This window comes from Cotesia glomerata, linkage group LG5 (assembly GCF_020080835.1).
Source record: "Cotesia glomerata isolate CgM1 linkage group LG5, MPM_Cglom_v2.3, whole genome shotgun sequence".
In the NCBI taxonomy this organism is placed as follows: domain Eukaryota; kingdom Metazoa; phylum Arthropoda; class Insecta; order Hymenoptera; family Braconidae; genus Cotesia; species Cotesia glomerata.
Genome location: NC_058162.1, coordinates 18,680,462 through 18,698,988, shown reverse-complemented (window position 1 = coordinate 18,698,988; position 18,527 = coordinate 18,680,462). Strand labels below are relative to the sequence as shown.

Genomic DNA, 18,527 nt, shown 5'->3' with positions numbered 1-18,527 from the left:
ATTAATGTTAATATTTCGATTACCATTGTCATTATCAACCATCATTGTCTCGATTCCTTCAGTGACTTCGTTAACATCGTTATAACTATTAACGGTGGATGTCTGCGGATCACTGTTTGGTTGTGAATCAATAATGTCTTCTTCAGAAATTTGTGACTTTTCACTCTCTTCATAATTATCTGAAACATTATCAATCACTGTAAATTGGGAAGGGTACTTACCATTTTCTGCCACTGGTGATTTATTTTGGGGTTTTTTGCCTCGGCTCTTTACTAACCTAGAGAATATAAATAATTCGAAAATGAAGTGTGAGCTCTACAAGATCATTTAATTTTTTTGTTAATTACACCAGCACACCAAAAAAATGGTTTGTATATTTCATCAGAACAACATCGAATTATGTATTTCGATGCGCTGAATCCGAATTTGAAGATTATGTAGCTGGTAAATTAAGTTTGTCTAGATTAAGTTTGTCCTCATGTATTTTGATGGGATAAATGCAAATCTGAAGTTGGTTTGGCTTGTACACGCTTCAACTTAGAAAAAATTACAAAAAAAACGCTAAAAATAGCAAAAAATCATAAGAAATAGTCATAAAGTAGTAAATAATATCAAAAAACAGTATTGTTCTTACTAGCAGTAATGAACTATAGATATTATTCTTTTGAAATTATACTATGAAATCTATAGATTGTAATAAAAAAAAAAAAAAAAAAGACTTTTCTTAATTTTACACCGTTCTTCGCTTGTATCGAGCTTTTATGTCTACACGGAGAAAATTAAATATTAGGGGTTATCATACTAAATTTGTAGCTCCAATCATCTAGGATGATCAAAAAATTTTTCAATGCAAAGATGGTTACTGTTATTATTTTTTTATGATAACAGTTTCCATTTTTTATAGTAACAGTTACAGTCAGGATGATAACAGTCACTATCAAGATGGTTATAGTAACTCTCAGGGTGATAATATTTACTATCAAGGATAGTAATTAATATTATTGAATTCTATGAAAAAATTAATCAAAAATTCAATAATTTTCAAGTACACGGAAAGAAAATTATAAGTACTTTTCAATTCATCACGGGAATAGTTTTCATAATCATATAGAAATTTTTCCTATACTGCTATAAAAATAGTTTTCATGATAGTATTGGAATGATTCCTATAATAGTATAGAAACATTCAATGTTTACTGTCACTGCAAAGATCTTGACTCGAATTTGTGTCTTTTCAAGGTTTTATATCATTCTCACCGATAGTCAAGTTATTATGATAAGTATTTAGTCTGCATTTGAAAATGCTCTGTCTCTCTAGATACATAATGAAGAAATGACCTTGTATCTTTTGAACCATTGACATTTTTAAAGATATAAGCTCATCCCGATGTTACACTTATCAAGACCTTTCATTTGAGTACCTTTCATTTTTCACATACTTTATATATTTATATATTTCACAAATACCATATATATAAAATATATAAAAAATGCCATGTGGGTATTTAGGTGAAAGGTCTCGATGAGTGTAACATCAGAATGAGTTTAGATCTTAAAAAATGTCAATAATTAAGAAATCACATTGTTTCTTGTTAACTATTGACATTTTTAGAGATATAAGCTCATCCCGACATTACACTCATCAAGAGCTTGCATTTAAGTACCTACATCAATTTCTCATATATTTATATATATCATATATATGTATGCATGAAAAATATATCAAAAATGCATGTGGGTACTCAAATGAAAGCTCTTGATAAGTGTAACATCTGGATGAGCTTATATCTTTAAAAACATCAATGGTTAAGAAAGTACAGTGCAATTTAACAAGAGTCATTGTTTAATAAAGCAAAATTTTATTTATTTATGGTTCAGAAGTCACGGCTCCTATAAATGATGGAAACAATTCCTGTAAATATAGGAACCACTCCATTAATTCGTATCGGAACTATTTCCATAATTGTTGGAAGCGATCTTATAAATTTTAGGAACACTTCCTAATATTATGGGCGTCATTCCCATAATCATAGTAATCATTTCTACAATCAGTATAAGAACTAATCCCATAAATTAATAAGAATAATACCTATATTTTTCTTCTAATATATATATATATATATATATATATATATATATATATATATATATATATATATATATATACGTTTTTGACCGTGGTTTTTAAATCCTGATGTTTAAATTCTACTTACTACCTTAGATAGTAGCTGTTATAATTTCTGATGGTTACTGTTACCATCAGAAATTATATATATATATATATATATATATATATATATATATATATATATATATATATATATATATATATATATATATATATATATATAATACCATTTAGGGTGATAATGGTAACTAACTCTAGTTTACATACAAGATTGTAACAGTTATTATAAATATGGTAGATGCTACCATCTCGATGATTTCTACAATCATCTAGATAGTATTCACTACCATAGGGTTTATGGTAATAGTATATTACATACCTAGGCCAGTAAAATAAGAAAAGTCTCAGACCACATGTAATTGTTGGCCGAGGCGAAGCCGAGGTTGACAAACATGTGGTCTGAGGCTTAACTTTTTACTGGCCAAGGTATGTACACTATTTTTCTGCTCGACGTAGCCGGAATGTGGCAACTTTGTTTAGCGCAACGGCCAGAAAATTGCTACTTTCCGGCCGGAAGGCAGAAAAATTTTTTACCATAAGTAGATAGTAACTGCTATTATTTAATTTTTTCCGAGTACAAATGATCTACGCAGCGGATTTCTTTTTCGTTTCCTTTCCTATTTCGGTATTTCTGTCGGTGATACGAAATCCATTTAAGACGAAAAAATTTTTTTGCTTACATGATTGTATTTTTTGCGATTTTTAGCTATTTCTGAAGGTTTTTTGCAGTATACTAAAAATTTGGGTCATGTGCGGACTAAACTTACCACAAATTCTGATTTAGTGCATCGAAACACATTACCCTAGGTAGGTCTGGTCAAATGTACAAACCACTTTTTTCTTGTTTGCAAAGTTCAAAGTCTAGTTCTGCAAAAGGAAAAAAAATAAAAATTTTTTTTTCAAAAGATATGCAAATTCAAAATTTCGCGATTTTTCCAGTTTTTCGTTTTTTTTTCTGTAATATCTCAAACACTATTATAGATACAGGAATGAGCTTTCGTTTGTTTGAAAGGGACACTTGGGGCTATTGATAAAGAAATATTTTAGAAAAAAATTTTGAAAAATGCCAAAGTTGTCAAATTTTGAATTTTTGAAAATCGTCAAATATGACGAGCGCCAATAAAATTTTGGCTCAGGTTTTTTTTGTATAATACCTTGTACTGATCTTAAAAGATTCTGAAATTTTTGGAGAGGGGTTTTTGGTTTTTAACCCTAGACTGGTCAACAAACGCGACCTAACGATTTTGGTCAAGTGATGAGGGTTTTGCCGCAATGCTTTTAGAGCGTACAGTGTTGCCAGTTCATACACGTTTGACAGGCAGAGACTAGAAGTGTTTTCGGAAACACCGCGGACAAAAAACTACTTACGACTCTGGTTAAGCGATGAAGAAAGCCCCGCAAATTCTTTTTCAGCAATTTTACGTTTTCGAAGATGTTTGAAAAATTTATAATTTTGAATCATTTTAGTAAATATTGAAGACGTAATAAAAAAAATATAATTGAGCGCGGCGTCACGCTCATAGAGTGACCAGTCTAGGGTTAAAAGCATGAATTTTTGAATTTCAAAAAAATTTTTTTTTTCTTTTTTGCAACTTCTAAATAAGTTAAATTAAAGTTATGCAGATACGTAATATTGTAATTTTTAGCATATAAAAATTGAATGCACGACGTCGAAATATTAAATAATAAATTAATTTCATTTTTAACTTCCCGCTAAGAAAATTGAAAATTTTCAAAAGTTGAGTAGTTATTGGTTTCACCCCGTTTTTTGAAAATCTACTTTTCAACGGATGTTGACGTTTTGGGATCCTAGAAAGCTTCCCCCAATGTTTCCGCGATGATGTCTGAATGTCTGTGTGTGTGTGTGTGTGTGTGTGTGTGTGTGTGTGTGTGTGTGTGTGTGTGTGTGTGTGTGTGTGGGGCCGTATGTAAACCTCTCATAACTCTTAAACGGCTCGACCGATTTCATCGCGGTTGAGGCCATTCGAAAGGGCTTGACCAAACTTGTCCAAAAATAAAAAAAAGTTGTAATTAATTTATTATTTAATATTTTCACGTTGTGCATTTAATTTTTAAATGCTCAAAATTACAATATTATATATCTGTATAACTTTTTCTCATTTAGAAGTAGCAAAAAACAAAAAAAAATTATTTTTTGAAATTAAAAAATTCATCATTTTGAAAAAAAAAACCCTTTTCAAAAATTTCAGGATCTTTTAAGATCAGTACAACGAAAGCTCATTCCTGTGTCTATAATAGCGTTCGAGATATTCCAAAAACAAAATTGAAAAACTGGGAAAATCGCGAAATTTTGATTTTGCATATCTATTGAAAAAAATTTTTTTTTTTTGGCAGAACTTCGTAATATGATAAAAGAAAACTTCTGACCAAAATTTAACCAAATCGAAAGCGGTCGATTTCAACTATTGGTCGATTTAACATGGTATGACCCATATAGATTTAGTAATTATAAGCCTATGATTATAGTAATATGTGCAAATTAAAGCTTCTTGATGGGCTTTTATATGAACTTTTTCGAAAGTCAATAAGTTTTTCCAATCAAAATTTATTCTAGATACAAGTGGAAAAAGAGTGATTTTTTTTTTAAATGTATATCAACATTTTCTATATTTATCAACCTAAGAGATTAATTATTTAACAAATATCAAAGATGAAATATTTTTTTTCTAACTATTCAATTTTTTTTTACCATATTTTGATTTTTGACAGTTATTAAAAAATAGAAATAGCGTAGTAATAGTAATAATACAATAATTTAATAAAACATACTTCTTCATACGGTTCTTTAAACTTCTTTTTTGATACGGCTCATGGTTTTTACCAAAAGACTTATTTTTTTTTAATAAAGGCATTATTATTTATGTAAATATAAATTAATCACAGTAATTTTTTAATTTTTATCACTTAAAAAGCTCAATTTGTCAATATGTCAAATGACATAAAAACAAATGAGATGCAAATTTAAATTTTAATACAACGTAAATCAAAAATTCAGTACTATGACAAGCGATAAAAATGAAAATAATAAAAATAAATAATAATTGCCCGTTGAAAAGTCACTTAATATGATTACATTGTTTTTATATTTATTTAAAAGACATGTACAAAGTAACTGCGATAATAAAAATTAATTTTCATAAGTTTTTGTAATAAATAAAAAATGACAAATATTCAAGTTAGTGGAGTTGGGATCATGAGTAGCAAGATAAAACCTGTAAGTAAAATACAAAATAAATAATTTATAGAATATTATATAAAATAAATAATTAGTTATAATTATAAAATATTTATCTGTATGATAGCAGGCATGATCAGTACTTTTTGTTCTATGGGTATTTCCCTTGGTAACAAATAAGAAGATACCACACCTGCCATCTAGCAGATTAATACTTAAATAGTAGCAGCAGTGACATCTTAGCCTCTTTAGACTTATGGCGCTGTGAGTACAAACAAATATATATAAATATATAGCCAATTATAAAATGCTTGAGGATAATGTGTTCATTGGCGATAGACTTTTAACTTCCAATGGTAATGCAGCAAAACAAGCTTGCAAACATATGAAAAGAAGTATTGAGTTCTTGTTGGCACTGTGATTACTATATTTTAAAAAAAATAAATGAATATCAAAATTAATACATTAGCTGTCAAAAGAGGTAAGACAAATATTCATTTTTTTACTAAAGATTATGTACGTTATATTGAATATTTTCAAGCAATGAAGATAAATACTACCCAAGCGGCATAAATTGTTTTTGTTAATGTTTTGTTGAATTTAATTTGACGATTATTAATTTTTTAACTTCTTGTTGAGTAAAATCTACCAAAAAGTCCACATTTTTTTTTGTGACGCTTGGGTTATTAATGTAATTTAAAACTTAAAATTTAACAGTGCAAACTAATTTTTTTCAGCATAAACTATAAAACATTAATATGTCTAAAGAAGAGATTGAGCTGACGGAAACTCTTTCAAATTTCAATCTAGGCAATCCAGATGTAACGGGTAAGAAAGAAATTTTTTGATGCAATAACTCCAGAAATAACGTTTTTTAGGTAGATTTCTTTAGAAATCTATCTGTTGTAGCCGGTTTCATGTCGTAATTTAAAAATTTTGTCATTACATCGAGTAATGTAGAAAAATCGCATTGGCTCACAAGTTTACAAATGTATTTAAGTATGTATGTATATATGTATGTATGTATGTATGTATCTATATATCTATATATATATATATATATATATATGCTGCTATATATATATATTGTGATGCCTTTTCCGGCACTGGCGTCGACAGGGCCGGATCAGGTCACCCAAAAAAATTGGCTTACCTGGTTCGTATATTTGGTTGGGTGCCAGGAACTCAATGTTCCACGGGTCGATCTGGCGGTGGATCTTCGTGGGCGGCGGGTCGGTGTTGAAGAGATTCAAAAATCGAATCACGGCAATCGACGAACAAAGAAATCGAAATGGGACGATAGGATCGGTTAATCAGAGCAACAACAATTAAAAAAAATAATTGAGGCGTGCAATTCTAATCCAACAACGGTTTATTCAACAACAAATATATACTGTCGGCAATGTCGCATTAATAACAAAATTATTTAACGCAAAAATAATTCTAACGCAAGACTAGTGCTAACGCAATGATTCGACATTTCAAAATAAACCAAATTCTAGAAAGAAATTCGAGTAACCAAAATAAAAATTACAAAGCCCTTTCTTTCAAACAAAATAAATAAAATGTCGGTTCGCCAAAATGCTTCAACAAATTTCGAAACGAATAAATAATTCAACTCGCAAAATTTATTCAAAATTTCAAAACAAATAATTAATTCAATTCGCAGAATTTATTCGAATTGTCAAAACAAATACTTAATTCAATTCGCAAAATTTATTCAAAATTTCAAAACAAATAATTAATTCAATTCATAAAATTTATTCAAAATTTCAAAACAAATAATTACTTCATCTCGCAAAATTTATTCAAATTGTCAAAACAAATAATTAATTCAATTCGCAAAATTTATTCAAATTGTCAAAACAAATAATTAATTCAATTCGCAACATTTATTCAAAATTTCAAAACAAATAATTAATTCAACTCGCCAAATTTATTCAAAAAATTTTTAAAAGGAAATAATTATTCCAATCGCAAAATTTTATTAAAAATTTCAATCGCAAAATTTTATCAAAAATTTCAATTGCCAAATTTAATAACAAAATCTCAATCGCAAATCTTTATCAAAAATCGCAACAGCAAAATTTATCTACGAAGTCTTCTCTTTTTTTTTTTATTAAAAAAAATATAATAATTTCAATCGCAAAATTCAACCAATAATTTCAATCGCAAAAACCTAATAAAGATCTCAAAATTATCCAAAATAATTCAAATCGTCAAATGGTTCAACAATGACAAGAAAAAAAAACAAATTATGCGAAGTATTCGAATTCGTCAACTTATTTTACAAAGCACTTTACTAAGCCGCTTTGTCGGGTATTTGAAGCTCGAGGTAGGTAAACAGTACTTATAATCCCGACCAAAAATTCCACACACACAAACACGTGACTCAACGGTACCGTGCCGCAGAGTGTCGTCACTAAGCTTCAAAAATACCGCACGGAATTTCTTTAATTCCGTGCAACTCGAATTATAAACAAATTATTTTAACACGACGAAATTCGCGGTGATGACACCCTGGGGCTAATAAAGACAGCGACCAGACTTACCCTGCAGCTACCGTAGACGTCTCGGGCGATGCTGACCAAGTAGACGAAGTTGGCGGCAAAACTGACGGAAGAGCGTCGATATCTCGGCGATGGCGTGTCCGGGGTCGTAGTGTCCAAAACAATTCAGCGAAATATTTCACAATAATGTACACAATCGTACTCACGTCAGCGACAAATTTATAAAAAAACTCAACAGCAAAAATAATCAAAATAGAACGGCACGATGCCACAGTCACGGCGTCCAGATCAGAATTCATTGCTAATATGGCTGCCTCCTCGGCAACCCATGCTCTTTTTTTTTTCGGTTCGTTCCAAAAACTCGCATCCAATCAGCTCACAGCTTCTTCTAGCCGGCCGTTGTATTCCGGGATGCGTCCAGTATTCCGTTGCGATCGATGATTGGTCGATACTTCGATTAGTGATCAGCCTCGTGTTCAGATGGCGCCTCGCATACTTGTTGTTGGTCGCTCTCCGTCGTCATTGGTCCGTTCAAATTTTCTCGTCGTTCTATCCTCGCGGCCAGATGTCACGTTGATCGTCGATGGCTCGTAGAAATTCGCGGGTCGTCTGATCGCTATAGTCTAGTCTCACTCACTCATGCATTCAACAATAGTTCCCACGCATTCCTGTACTCTTTTCAAATTCGGCGCGTTTTCATGAATTATTCTTACCTCGAGCTTGTCATTCTGATCGGGAGGCCGCTTGGGGCGACACAGGCGCGTCGAATCTCAGCAATTCCTCAGCTTAGCCAACCTAATAATCTCTAACCGAGCAATTTCAAATTTATGGAAAATTTTCTCATGTCACAATATATATATATATATATATATATATATATATATATATATATATATATATATATATATATATATATATATATATATATATATATATATATATATATTAGGGTGCTTTTTATTTCAACTATTTTTTTTTTCGGTCTCATCGTGAAATTTAGTTGCAAGTACCCAAAAAAAATTCCCTGAAAGTTTAGGCCCTTAATATTATTATTAAGTCCTCGACCCAGGCGTGTAAAGATTTCCCATTAAAAAAATATGGAAACTCTGATTTTTTATCTGTAAATTTCTGTATTTCAGTGCCATTTTCTAGCATCGTTTCATCCATGGACTGGTTTTCTTCAAAATTAAATGCGCTACAAAAGTATCCATTGCGGTCAAGCCATAACTGAAACCGGCGAGGTAGTACAGGCCTCTAAACTTGATTTTTCCATGAAATTCGCGTTTCCTTGCATTTATCTTCCGAATGACAAGAGCTATACAAAAAATGTCAATGACAAACTTGTAGAAAATTTAATTTCCTACAAAAAAGTCTTAGGCACAAAATTGCTAAAATCAATATTTTCAGAGATATCTAATAATAAATTTTTTGTAATTTCAAATTTTTATCGAAAATTGCGTCAAATTATAAGAAATATCTTTTAAAAATATCATTAAATATCTTAAAAACTAGTGATTTTAGCGACTTGGTGCTAAAGACTTTTTTTGTAGGAAATTGAATTTTTTACAAATTTTTCATTCACATTTTTTGTATAGCTCTTGTCATTCGGGAGATAAATGCAAGGAAACGCGAATTTCATGGAAAAATCAAGTTTAGAGGCCTGTACTACCTCGCCGGTTTCAGTTACGGCTTGACCGCAATGGACACTTTTGTAGCGCATTTAATTCTGAAGAAAACCAGTCCATGGTTGAAGCGATGCTAGAAAATGCCACTGAAATACAGAAATTTACAGATAAAAAATCAGAGTTTCCATGTTTTTTTAATGGGAAATCTTTACACGCCTGGGTCGAGGACTTAATATTAATATTAAGGGCCCAAACTTAAGGGATTTTTTTTTTTTTGGTCCTTGCAACAAGATTTTACGATGAGATCGAAAAAAAAAATAGTTGAAAAAAAAAACACACTTTTGATAATTTCTTTGGTAGTTTGGAGAATTAAAAAAAAATAAAAAATTAATTAATCGTCGGCTCATAACATTAAAAAAAGCCATTCGGCGACACCCGATATGGATAGGTAGATTTCACTTTTCATAATTTTTTTTGAAATTTATTTTATATTTATTTATAATTTTTTCTATTAATTCAGCTATTCAAAAGCTGTCCTCTGACGTAGAGAAAATAATGAAGACTCTTCAACAGAACCATGACGCCTACAACAGGCAAAAGAACGCCATTGAGATGTTGCAGAAGAAGCTGTTGGTTAAGGTTAGTACCTCCGCGATAGTCCAGATAAAAAATTTTGGCTCACCATCCATGTTATACGTATCGATAGAAGTAAGGTTGTAGGTTAAGTTTTTATAACGTTACTGTACTCGTCGACTACTATATTCTCTATACATATACACACACACTACGGTTTCAGTGACCAGCGGCTGTTTTTCGTACTCCTTCTCCTAAAAATGATTCTCTAAAAGTGAAATTTATTTTAATTAATCTCGAAAATTACACGGTAAATAATTTTTATTTTTTTTATAATTGTTCGAAATATCATATTCTTCAATCTACTAGGTTTTCGATAAAGTGGTGAAATTCCTTCGATGGAAAAAATTAAAAATACTGTCAGTTTCCCACGCTTCTCCTATGTTACATGTACAAAAATGTCATTTTCAATTGCAATTATCTCAAGTTAGGTACGGTAAATCGTTTTCAAATTTTAACAGCATATGTATTATGTATTTAATGACTTATATATTCAAAGTTTCGAGGATTTCTTAAAATATTGTTTTCATAACCGTACTACCTTAAACATTCGTCAGTAAGTTCCTTCCCAAGAAACATAAAATCAAATAAAATTCTTGAGCGAGACCCTGATAGCCACCTTAACTCAAACTTTTATTCAATCTACTGCCGAAATTTGTAGCCAATTTGATGAAAAAAGTTGCAAACCAAACGTTTTTATTTGAGTTGTCTACAAGTTACACTGCAATTTGACGTCAAGACTTGCAGTACAAGTATTTTATTCAAGTTGGAGTACAATTTAACCAAAAGTTCGGTGTTAACTTGTATTCAAATTCGGGCTGTAGATTTTAGTCAATTTGTTTACAACTGTTGTACTGTAATAATTTACGGCAAGCTTGATGTCAAGTTAACTGTAACTGCTGAAATCCAACTACTTTAAATCAAAGCGTGGCTATCAGGGGAGCTTGTGCAAAACGAATAGTTACTAGCGTCTCCATCTAGAAATGGACTCAAGAATTGTACATGACTTTTCCATAGTTGTACTGAAGAATCTTGCATGCAGCAAATGTTTGCACATGGCTTAAAAAGGAATAGACACAGATATGTAATTTGTTGTGATAAGACCGAGTCAAATTTTTGTGGTAGACTTGCACAACATCGGCAATTTCTACCTGTAATAATTATCTGCTACAAGCTCCCTAGATAGAACACGACGCTAACAACTATCGAACTTAAGAGCAGTCTTGCACAAGCCTTGTAAAGAATTGTGCAGTATAATTTGTTAATTTTTTTTTTTTTTTAGAATGACGATGATGAAGAAGTAGATGAGGGAAGCGATGGCAGAAGAGTTGGACCAGGAGAAAGAGAAGAAGGTGGTGAAAGAGGTGGGCGAGGAGGAGGAAGTGACCGTGGAAGAGGAGATGGCTGTGGAAGAGGAGGTGGTCGTGGAAGAGGAGGTGGCCGTGGAGGAAGAGGAGGTGGAGGTGACCGTGGGGGAAAAGGAGGTGGCCGTGAAGGAGAAAGTGGCCATGAAAGAGAAAATGGACGTGGAAGAGAGGGTGAAGGAGAAGGTGGTCGTGAACAAGAAGGTGGCGTTGAAGTTGAATATGACCATGGAGCAGGAGGCGGCCGTAGAGGAGGAGGAGGAGGTGGCTATGGAGGAGAAGGTGGACGTGGAAGAGGAGGAGGAGGTGGCTATGGAGGAGAAGGTGGCCGTGGAGGAAGAGGTGGAGGTGATCAGCGGCAAGACGATATGGAAAAGGGTAAGCATTATATATATGTATATATATTGTAACGTAATATTAAATAATGTTTAAATAAATTGATTCTATTTGATGTGAAAATCCAATTGAAATTATTATTACGTACAAACTTACCAACTTGGCACGCCTTCGAATGTAGCAAAAGAATTATACAACATCAAATAACAGTAACTGTTACCCAGAAGGCGCCAGTTAATTTTATTAAAAATTAACAAAATAGATAATCAACCAAGCAAAAAAAATTTCAATTACCGGCTAAAGACAATTTACTCTCAAAGGGAATTCAGGAGATTATGCAGATTATAGGTTGTGTCAATTAATGTCTCAATATTATTTTCCCATTTTTCAAATTTATTAAAAGAAACAATTTATGAATAATCAAAGAAGAATTTCAAGGCTATGACGTCACGCAGGACGCCGTCAGCTTTACAAATAGTAATTTTCCTAGTACTTTTATTTAAACAAATAATCAATTTATTTAGCAACCTTTAATTAACTAGCCTAATTAGCGATAGTTCAATATAAAATTTAACTAGTAAGCCTGGAGTTGAAAGCCGGAGCTACGCAATTCTAACCCAATACCAAATATTAATTCAACGCTTACTTGATACAATGTCGATTTTCAGAATATATCAAAATAATTATTATCACCCTTCAGAAAGAGCTTGGTGCTAGCAACAAAAACTGGAGTCCTTGGACTACACTTAATTTAATTATTCCTAATCAATTTATTACAAATTATAGTCTTCACTTTTTTTTTTTAATAAAAAAAACAGAAACCAAAATACGTGCTCCTTCTGTTTACACTCAAGGCGGTCTCTTTTCCCCCCGATGTGTGTGCTCGCTCCCCGGTATCCACTCCGTGGCGCATGCGCACTGCTATTTTTTTTCTATTAAGTATTTTTCCAAAACAAATTTTTTTTTTTTTTTTTTTTTTTTTTTTTTTTTTTAACAGTACGTTACAATGCCCCTTCCCTGGACACGAGCTCCCGCGAGTTCGCAAAAAAAATTTTATTTAATATTTGGTACTTACATCCATTGTGCCTTTGTTTTACCTGCTTCACCGCTCGAACCCATGACCCTGAAATATTCAATATTAGCGAGACTGGGGGCTCGTAAACAAGAGTGTCACTAATTATCTTTCCTGATTTGATCAAACCAGTGACCGTTCATCTCCTGCGAAATAATCCATAAAATTAATTAGTCCGAAGAGAGATTTTATAGAAGCAGTCAAAGTAACGCAAAGATTTAGCAATATTCATCTAGCAAGCTAATGACCATCTCCAGGATTTGGGCCACGGTAGGGCTTCAATTTTGAGACGTGCTGCCTACCAATGTTTACACCATCCATATTTTCCAACTCGACAATTGTTGGTGACACTACTGTCACCACTGTAAATGGACCGGCAAATTTCGGTGCAAGTTTTGCAGCCACATGTCGAACTGCATCAGATAAAATATAATTCTTCTTCCACACTACATCTCCTACTAAATAGTTGCTCTCTCTCCTCCTCAAATTGTAATAATAAGCCTGCCTATTGGAGGCACCCTGTATATATTGAGATATTAAATCTCGGAAGTCTTGTAACCGCTGGGTTCTTTCGATCCATTGCTGATGATCTTGCACATATCGATCTGGAGCTTCTCCGACTTCTTCTTTTAAAATCCCCCCGGGTTTTAATTCTCGGCCAAAATTCATAAACGCCGGGCTCACGTGTCCCATTGATGAATGAGCTGCTGTATTATAGGCAAAAATAAATTCTTCCAGGTGTTTGTCCCATTCATCATGGACGTCATCTAGATATGATCTCATCATTGTCTTGAGGACTCTGTTGATTCTCTCCACTGGGTTTGCTTGTGGGTGATATGGTGGGACATGTGTGATTATAATGCCGAATTCTTCCCCCATCTCATTGATATTCCTGTTGGTAAATTCAGACCCATTGTCCACCAGTAAGACCTCCGGACACCCATGTCGATATATGACTTCTTTTTCGAAGATATCCCGAATAGCATCTCCAGTGGCATGTTTTAATGCCGCTACTTCAACATACCTCGTGAATAGATCCTGTATCACTAAGAGGTAACGATTTCCCTTATTAGTACGGGGCAGTGGCCCCATTATGTCGGCTGCCACCACTTTCCAAGGTCCATCATAGTCCCGCTGACCCATTAATCCCACGGGAACCGCTTGTTCTGGCTTGACTCGTTGACAAGTGATGCAGTCAGCCACGTATTGCTTCACATCCCGGAGCATAGCAGGCCAATAATACCACACGGCTAATCGACGATACGTCTTTTCTGCTCCATAATGACCAGCTCGGGGATTATCGTGCTCCTCCTGGAGCACTCGAAGTCTGTGTTCGGGAGGCACAACTAATTTCCATGCCTCCAAGTCCCGAACTGCTAATTCTTTTAGCCGATCAGGTCGCAACACATATAATTGCTCATTGAAGAAGTCGTAGTCTGGAAATCTCTCGGGATGAGCTATCACCCGGTCAATCTGCCGCTGATACCAGCTGAATTCCTCCTCATCAACCTCCTCGTCGGGATCATCATCTTGTAACAAATTGATTTCTTCGGGGTTTTCCTGGCGTGTTCCGGGTATTCTTGATAAGGCGTCCGGTACTTGATTTTCGGTACCGCGTCTGTGCACTATTTTACACGGGAAGGTTAACAACTTCATCGCCCAGCGAGCGAGTCTTCCTACTGGATCTTTTAAATTTTGCAGCCATCGCAAACTACTGTCGTCAGTGACCACCGTGAAATTATATCCCTCCAGATATGCTCGGTACTTCTGAAGGGCCCAAATAACCGCTAGGCACTCTTTTTCTGTCGTAGAATATTTCCTCTCAGCCGGCTGTAAATTACGACTCGCGCAAGCAATTAAATATTCCTTGCCATTAATTTCCTGGTGCAATACTGCACCCAGGCCCACATCACTGGCGTCAGTATATAACTTGAACGGCTTTGTAAAGTCTGGATACACTAAGACTGGTGCTGTGATAATTTCTTGCTTGAGTCTTTCAAACGCTGTCTGTTGCTCTTCATTCCATTCCCATTTGTTGTTGGGGCTGACCAATTTTTGCAATGGTGCCGCTATAGTGGCACAATTTTTAATAAATTTCCGGTACCAGCTGACAGATCCTAGAAAGCTTCTGACCTCAGCTCTATTCTTCGGTGTCGGATAATTTTTTAATGGAGTAATCTTGTCCGGATCAACGCGAGTCCCCTCACGATCCACTACAAACCCCAGATATTTAATCGACTCCCGGCAGAAATGACTTTTTTCTTTATTGATCACCAGACCAGCCTCCTTCAGGCGGTTTAGGACCTTCCTGACCAATTCCAGGTGCGTTTCTAGTGTTGGAGTTGAAATAATAATATCGTCCAAATAGGCATACACATATGGTTCCCATTCCGGGCCAAACAAGGAATCGACGAGCCGTTGAAATGTCGCGGGCGCGTTGGTTAAACCATAAGGCATTCTCTTAAATTGATATAGACCCATTCCAGGTACTCGGAACGCTGTCTTTTCCTTGCTGGACGGGTGCAATGGTATCTGATGATACGCGTGACTCAAATCTATATTTGAGATATATCTTGCACCTCTCAAGCCATCAAGTATCTTATCCATCCTCGGAATGGGATACGCATCCTTTTTTGTGACTTCATTTACTGCCCTGAAGTCCAAACAAAATCTATAAGAACCATCTGGTTTCGGATGCATCACTATAGGCACTGACCATGGGCTGGATGACCTTTCTATCACTCCATCCCGTTCCATTTCTCGGACTTGTTCCTGAATAGCTTGATTTATCCTAGGAGAAGCTGGATACGGCCTCTGTCGTATTGGCTCGTGATCTTGAACATCGATCACATGTTCCGTAAGGTTGGTCAGTCCAAAGTCGTTTAGCATTTGGTCCAGTGAATCCGCAACGAACTGTTTGACACTCTCTTTTTCCAAATCGGAGAGCTCGGCTAAGCCGCAACAGGTTTCAGATTCAATATCTGACGTTGATAGTGGGTGACGTTGTCCTCCAAGCACCCACCATTGTCTTGATTCTGCCGAAATGGTAAAACCAAACGTATAGATGAAATCCATGCCCAAGATACACTCTGCGTCTAACCTCTCGCAAATCCTAATTGCGAGAGTACGGGTTACTCCATCCATAGTGGCTGGTACGTGAGCAATTCCCAAAATCTTCTCACGTTCACCATTAGCAACTCCTACTGCCATATTTTCAGCTTCCTCAATCGGAATACAAGCCTCCAAAATGGCTTGTTTTCCTCGCCGAGACACATAGGACCTTGTCGCTCCAGAATCAATTAATGCGTCAAGTTCTGTATTGCCAATCCACAATTTAGCTATCATTCTCTTGAAATTAATTTGCGTATTTTTCTCCAATACAGCATAAACGGCTCCGATCTTTATTGTCGTCTCAGATAATTTTGGTGACAACATGGGGTTTTCTACAATGATTTCACGCTCCACCGGGGCATTTTCTAAATTAAACAAATCACGCTCAGATTTATTGTGACTCTCTGAGTCACAGGTGTCTTCGGATTCCTGAGAAATACTACCCTGAGCAGTAGTAATTCCACATGATATAGGAATCCCACCATTTTCATCACTTACTGTGTCCTGGGAGTTGTCACAGCCTCGGAGCCCGCTGCCTCCCCTTGAGCGCTGCTCCCCTGGCCATTTCCCTGCTCTATTGGGTTACAGGTTGGACAGGTTCTGACTGTCACACCAGGACGTCCACATCGATAACACACGAGTGTCAATGGCTCTTGACACTCCCGATACAAGTGTCCAATTTTCCCACACCGGAAACAATCTAATTGTTCTTTGGGTTTAGCGTCTGATGCACTCGTGGTGGTATTTGTTCCTGCTGGAGCTGTGGGTTGGCCAATTAGCCTGTAATTGCGCATTGGAGACGATCTTCTTGATCTCCGCTGCTGGTTAAAGCTCTTCGGCTTCCCCGAAGATGTTCCTGGCTGGTTCGAACTCGATGTGCCCTCTTTGGACGCATACTTGGGCCCTTTAGTGACAGCTGACTTCTCATCAACCGTGCAGACTTGCTCATCTTCAGCTTTGGTGCCACTAGATTTCTTAGGCGACTTTTTATCCGCTCTTGAAGACTCCTTGGCTTCTTTCTTCCAACGAGATTCATATTTAACTATTATACGAATCAGGTCTGAATAAGTTATAAAGTCTTCCCTGTCGAACGCTAGTGAATATCGAGCCCGTAAGCCATCGTAGACTCGATCCAACTGCTGACGTTCTGAAATGCTTTTTGACAATCTTGTGAACAGACTCTGCATTTCAATGACATATTCCATGCCAGACTCTTCCAGTCGCTGATTTCTGGTCCAAATAATTTGTTCGAGTCTAGTAGAATTTGTTTCTGGATTGAACCACATTTGGAGATGAGCTTTGAACTCTCTCAGGGAGCTCCATTGCTTTTTATTCTGCCTGAACCATTTCAGGGCAGTGCCTTTTAATACTTCAGGCACCAACTGCAGCGTTTCATTATCATTGAGCCCTCTGGCCTCACATTTTTCCTCAAACTCAGCCAGAAAGTCTTCTAAATTCTCCTCGCTCTTTCCAGAGAAAGAAACTCCCCATCGGTGAACATGTTCGATGCTTGGATTTGCACGCGATCCCGAATTCTGTGACAAATTCACTCCTGACGACGACGTTTTCCTGCCTGGCGGTAGCAACGGTGTTGATCGCGAAGACAAAACTTTTCTCGGCGCCTCGTTCTCCGAACGTTCCGCCTTGTCGTCATGTTTCGCTAACAACCGCGCTGACCTTCTTCTCGGCTCAGTCGTCCGTCTTCTAGGGGGATCTCGCGGCAAATCTTCCCCATCTGTCGATACATCGCACAAAACCTCAGTTTTGTAAATGCTGGATTTCTTTGTGGGTACCTCCACCTGCTTATGCCTAGGTGCCGGCATTGGTGGGACCCTCGGTGAGGTCCTTGGAGCCAGAAGTGTTGATGTAGAGGCATATAGTCCTAGTAGATCCCCTCCCCTCTTATGGCTCCTTCTCAGACGCTCCGGAGATTCTACAAAAAGACATTCATTATTCTCCAAGGTAACACGAATACACTCACCTTGCCATTCCTTGGGAAGCATGATAGTTCGCTTCGTGGATTCAGCATTGCTTCTTTCGGACGTCTCTGCATCGCTCGCACCGTCGTTTGTCCCACTGTCCACCTCGCTTTGTACGGTTGATGACCCAGGTTCTCTAGCCCATTCTTCAAGGTTATCTGGACCGTTGTCTACCAGTGGCTCTTCCAACAGGTGCCCCATATGGCCTGATATTAATATTGAGAATCGCTTGACTCGTGCTATCAGTTCCTGACGATCGCCTTCTTCTGGTAGTCTCACTAATCTCAGTGCGAGACGCAATTTTATCTCGTCCCAACTATCTACGTTGATCAAACGCATTTTGGACCTACTCTTGTTTACGATAATTAGAGGGAAAGGATACGATGAGAATACTCGCGTGTAAAGCAGAAAAAAATTTAAAATAAAATAAATTAGTAAGCCATAAAGCAATATGAATTAGAATTGAAATCAAGCAAAAGCACAATGTTTACAATAATTTCTTAGGTATTCCAA

The 18,527-nt window shown here is 35.7% G+C and overlaps 1 protein-coding gene across 1 annotated transcript; it reads left to right on the top strand.

Moving 5' to 3' along the window:
- The first annotated feature begins 6,117 nt into the window (after positions 1 to 6,117).
- Positions 6,118 to 12,468, top strand: LOC123266084 (putative glycine-rich cell wall structural protein 1). Its single transcript, XM_044730118.1, has 4 exons — positions 6,118 to 6,212; positions 10,040 to 10,158; positions 11,435 to 11,894; positions 12,431 to 12,468. Exons 1-4 carry the CDS (start codon positions 6,143 to 6,145, stop codon positions 12,466 to 12,468), a joined length of 687 nt encoding a protein of 228 aa, XP_044586053.1. The 5' UTR covers positions 6,118 to 6,142.
- Positions 12,469 to 18,527: the final 6,059 nt, after the last annotated feature.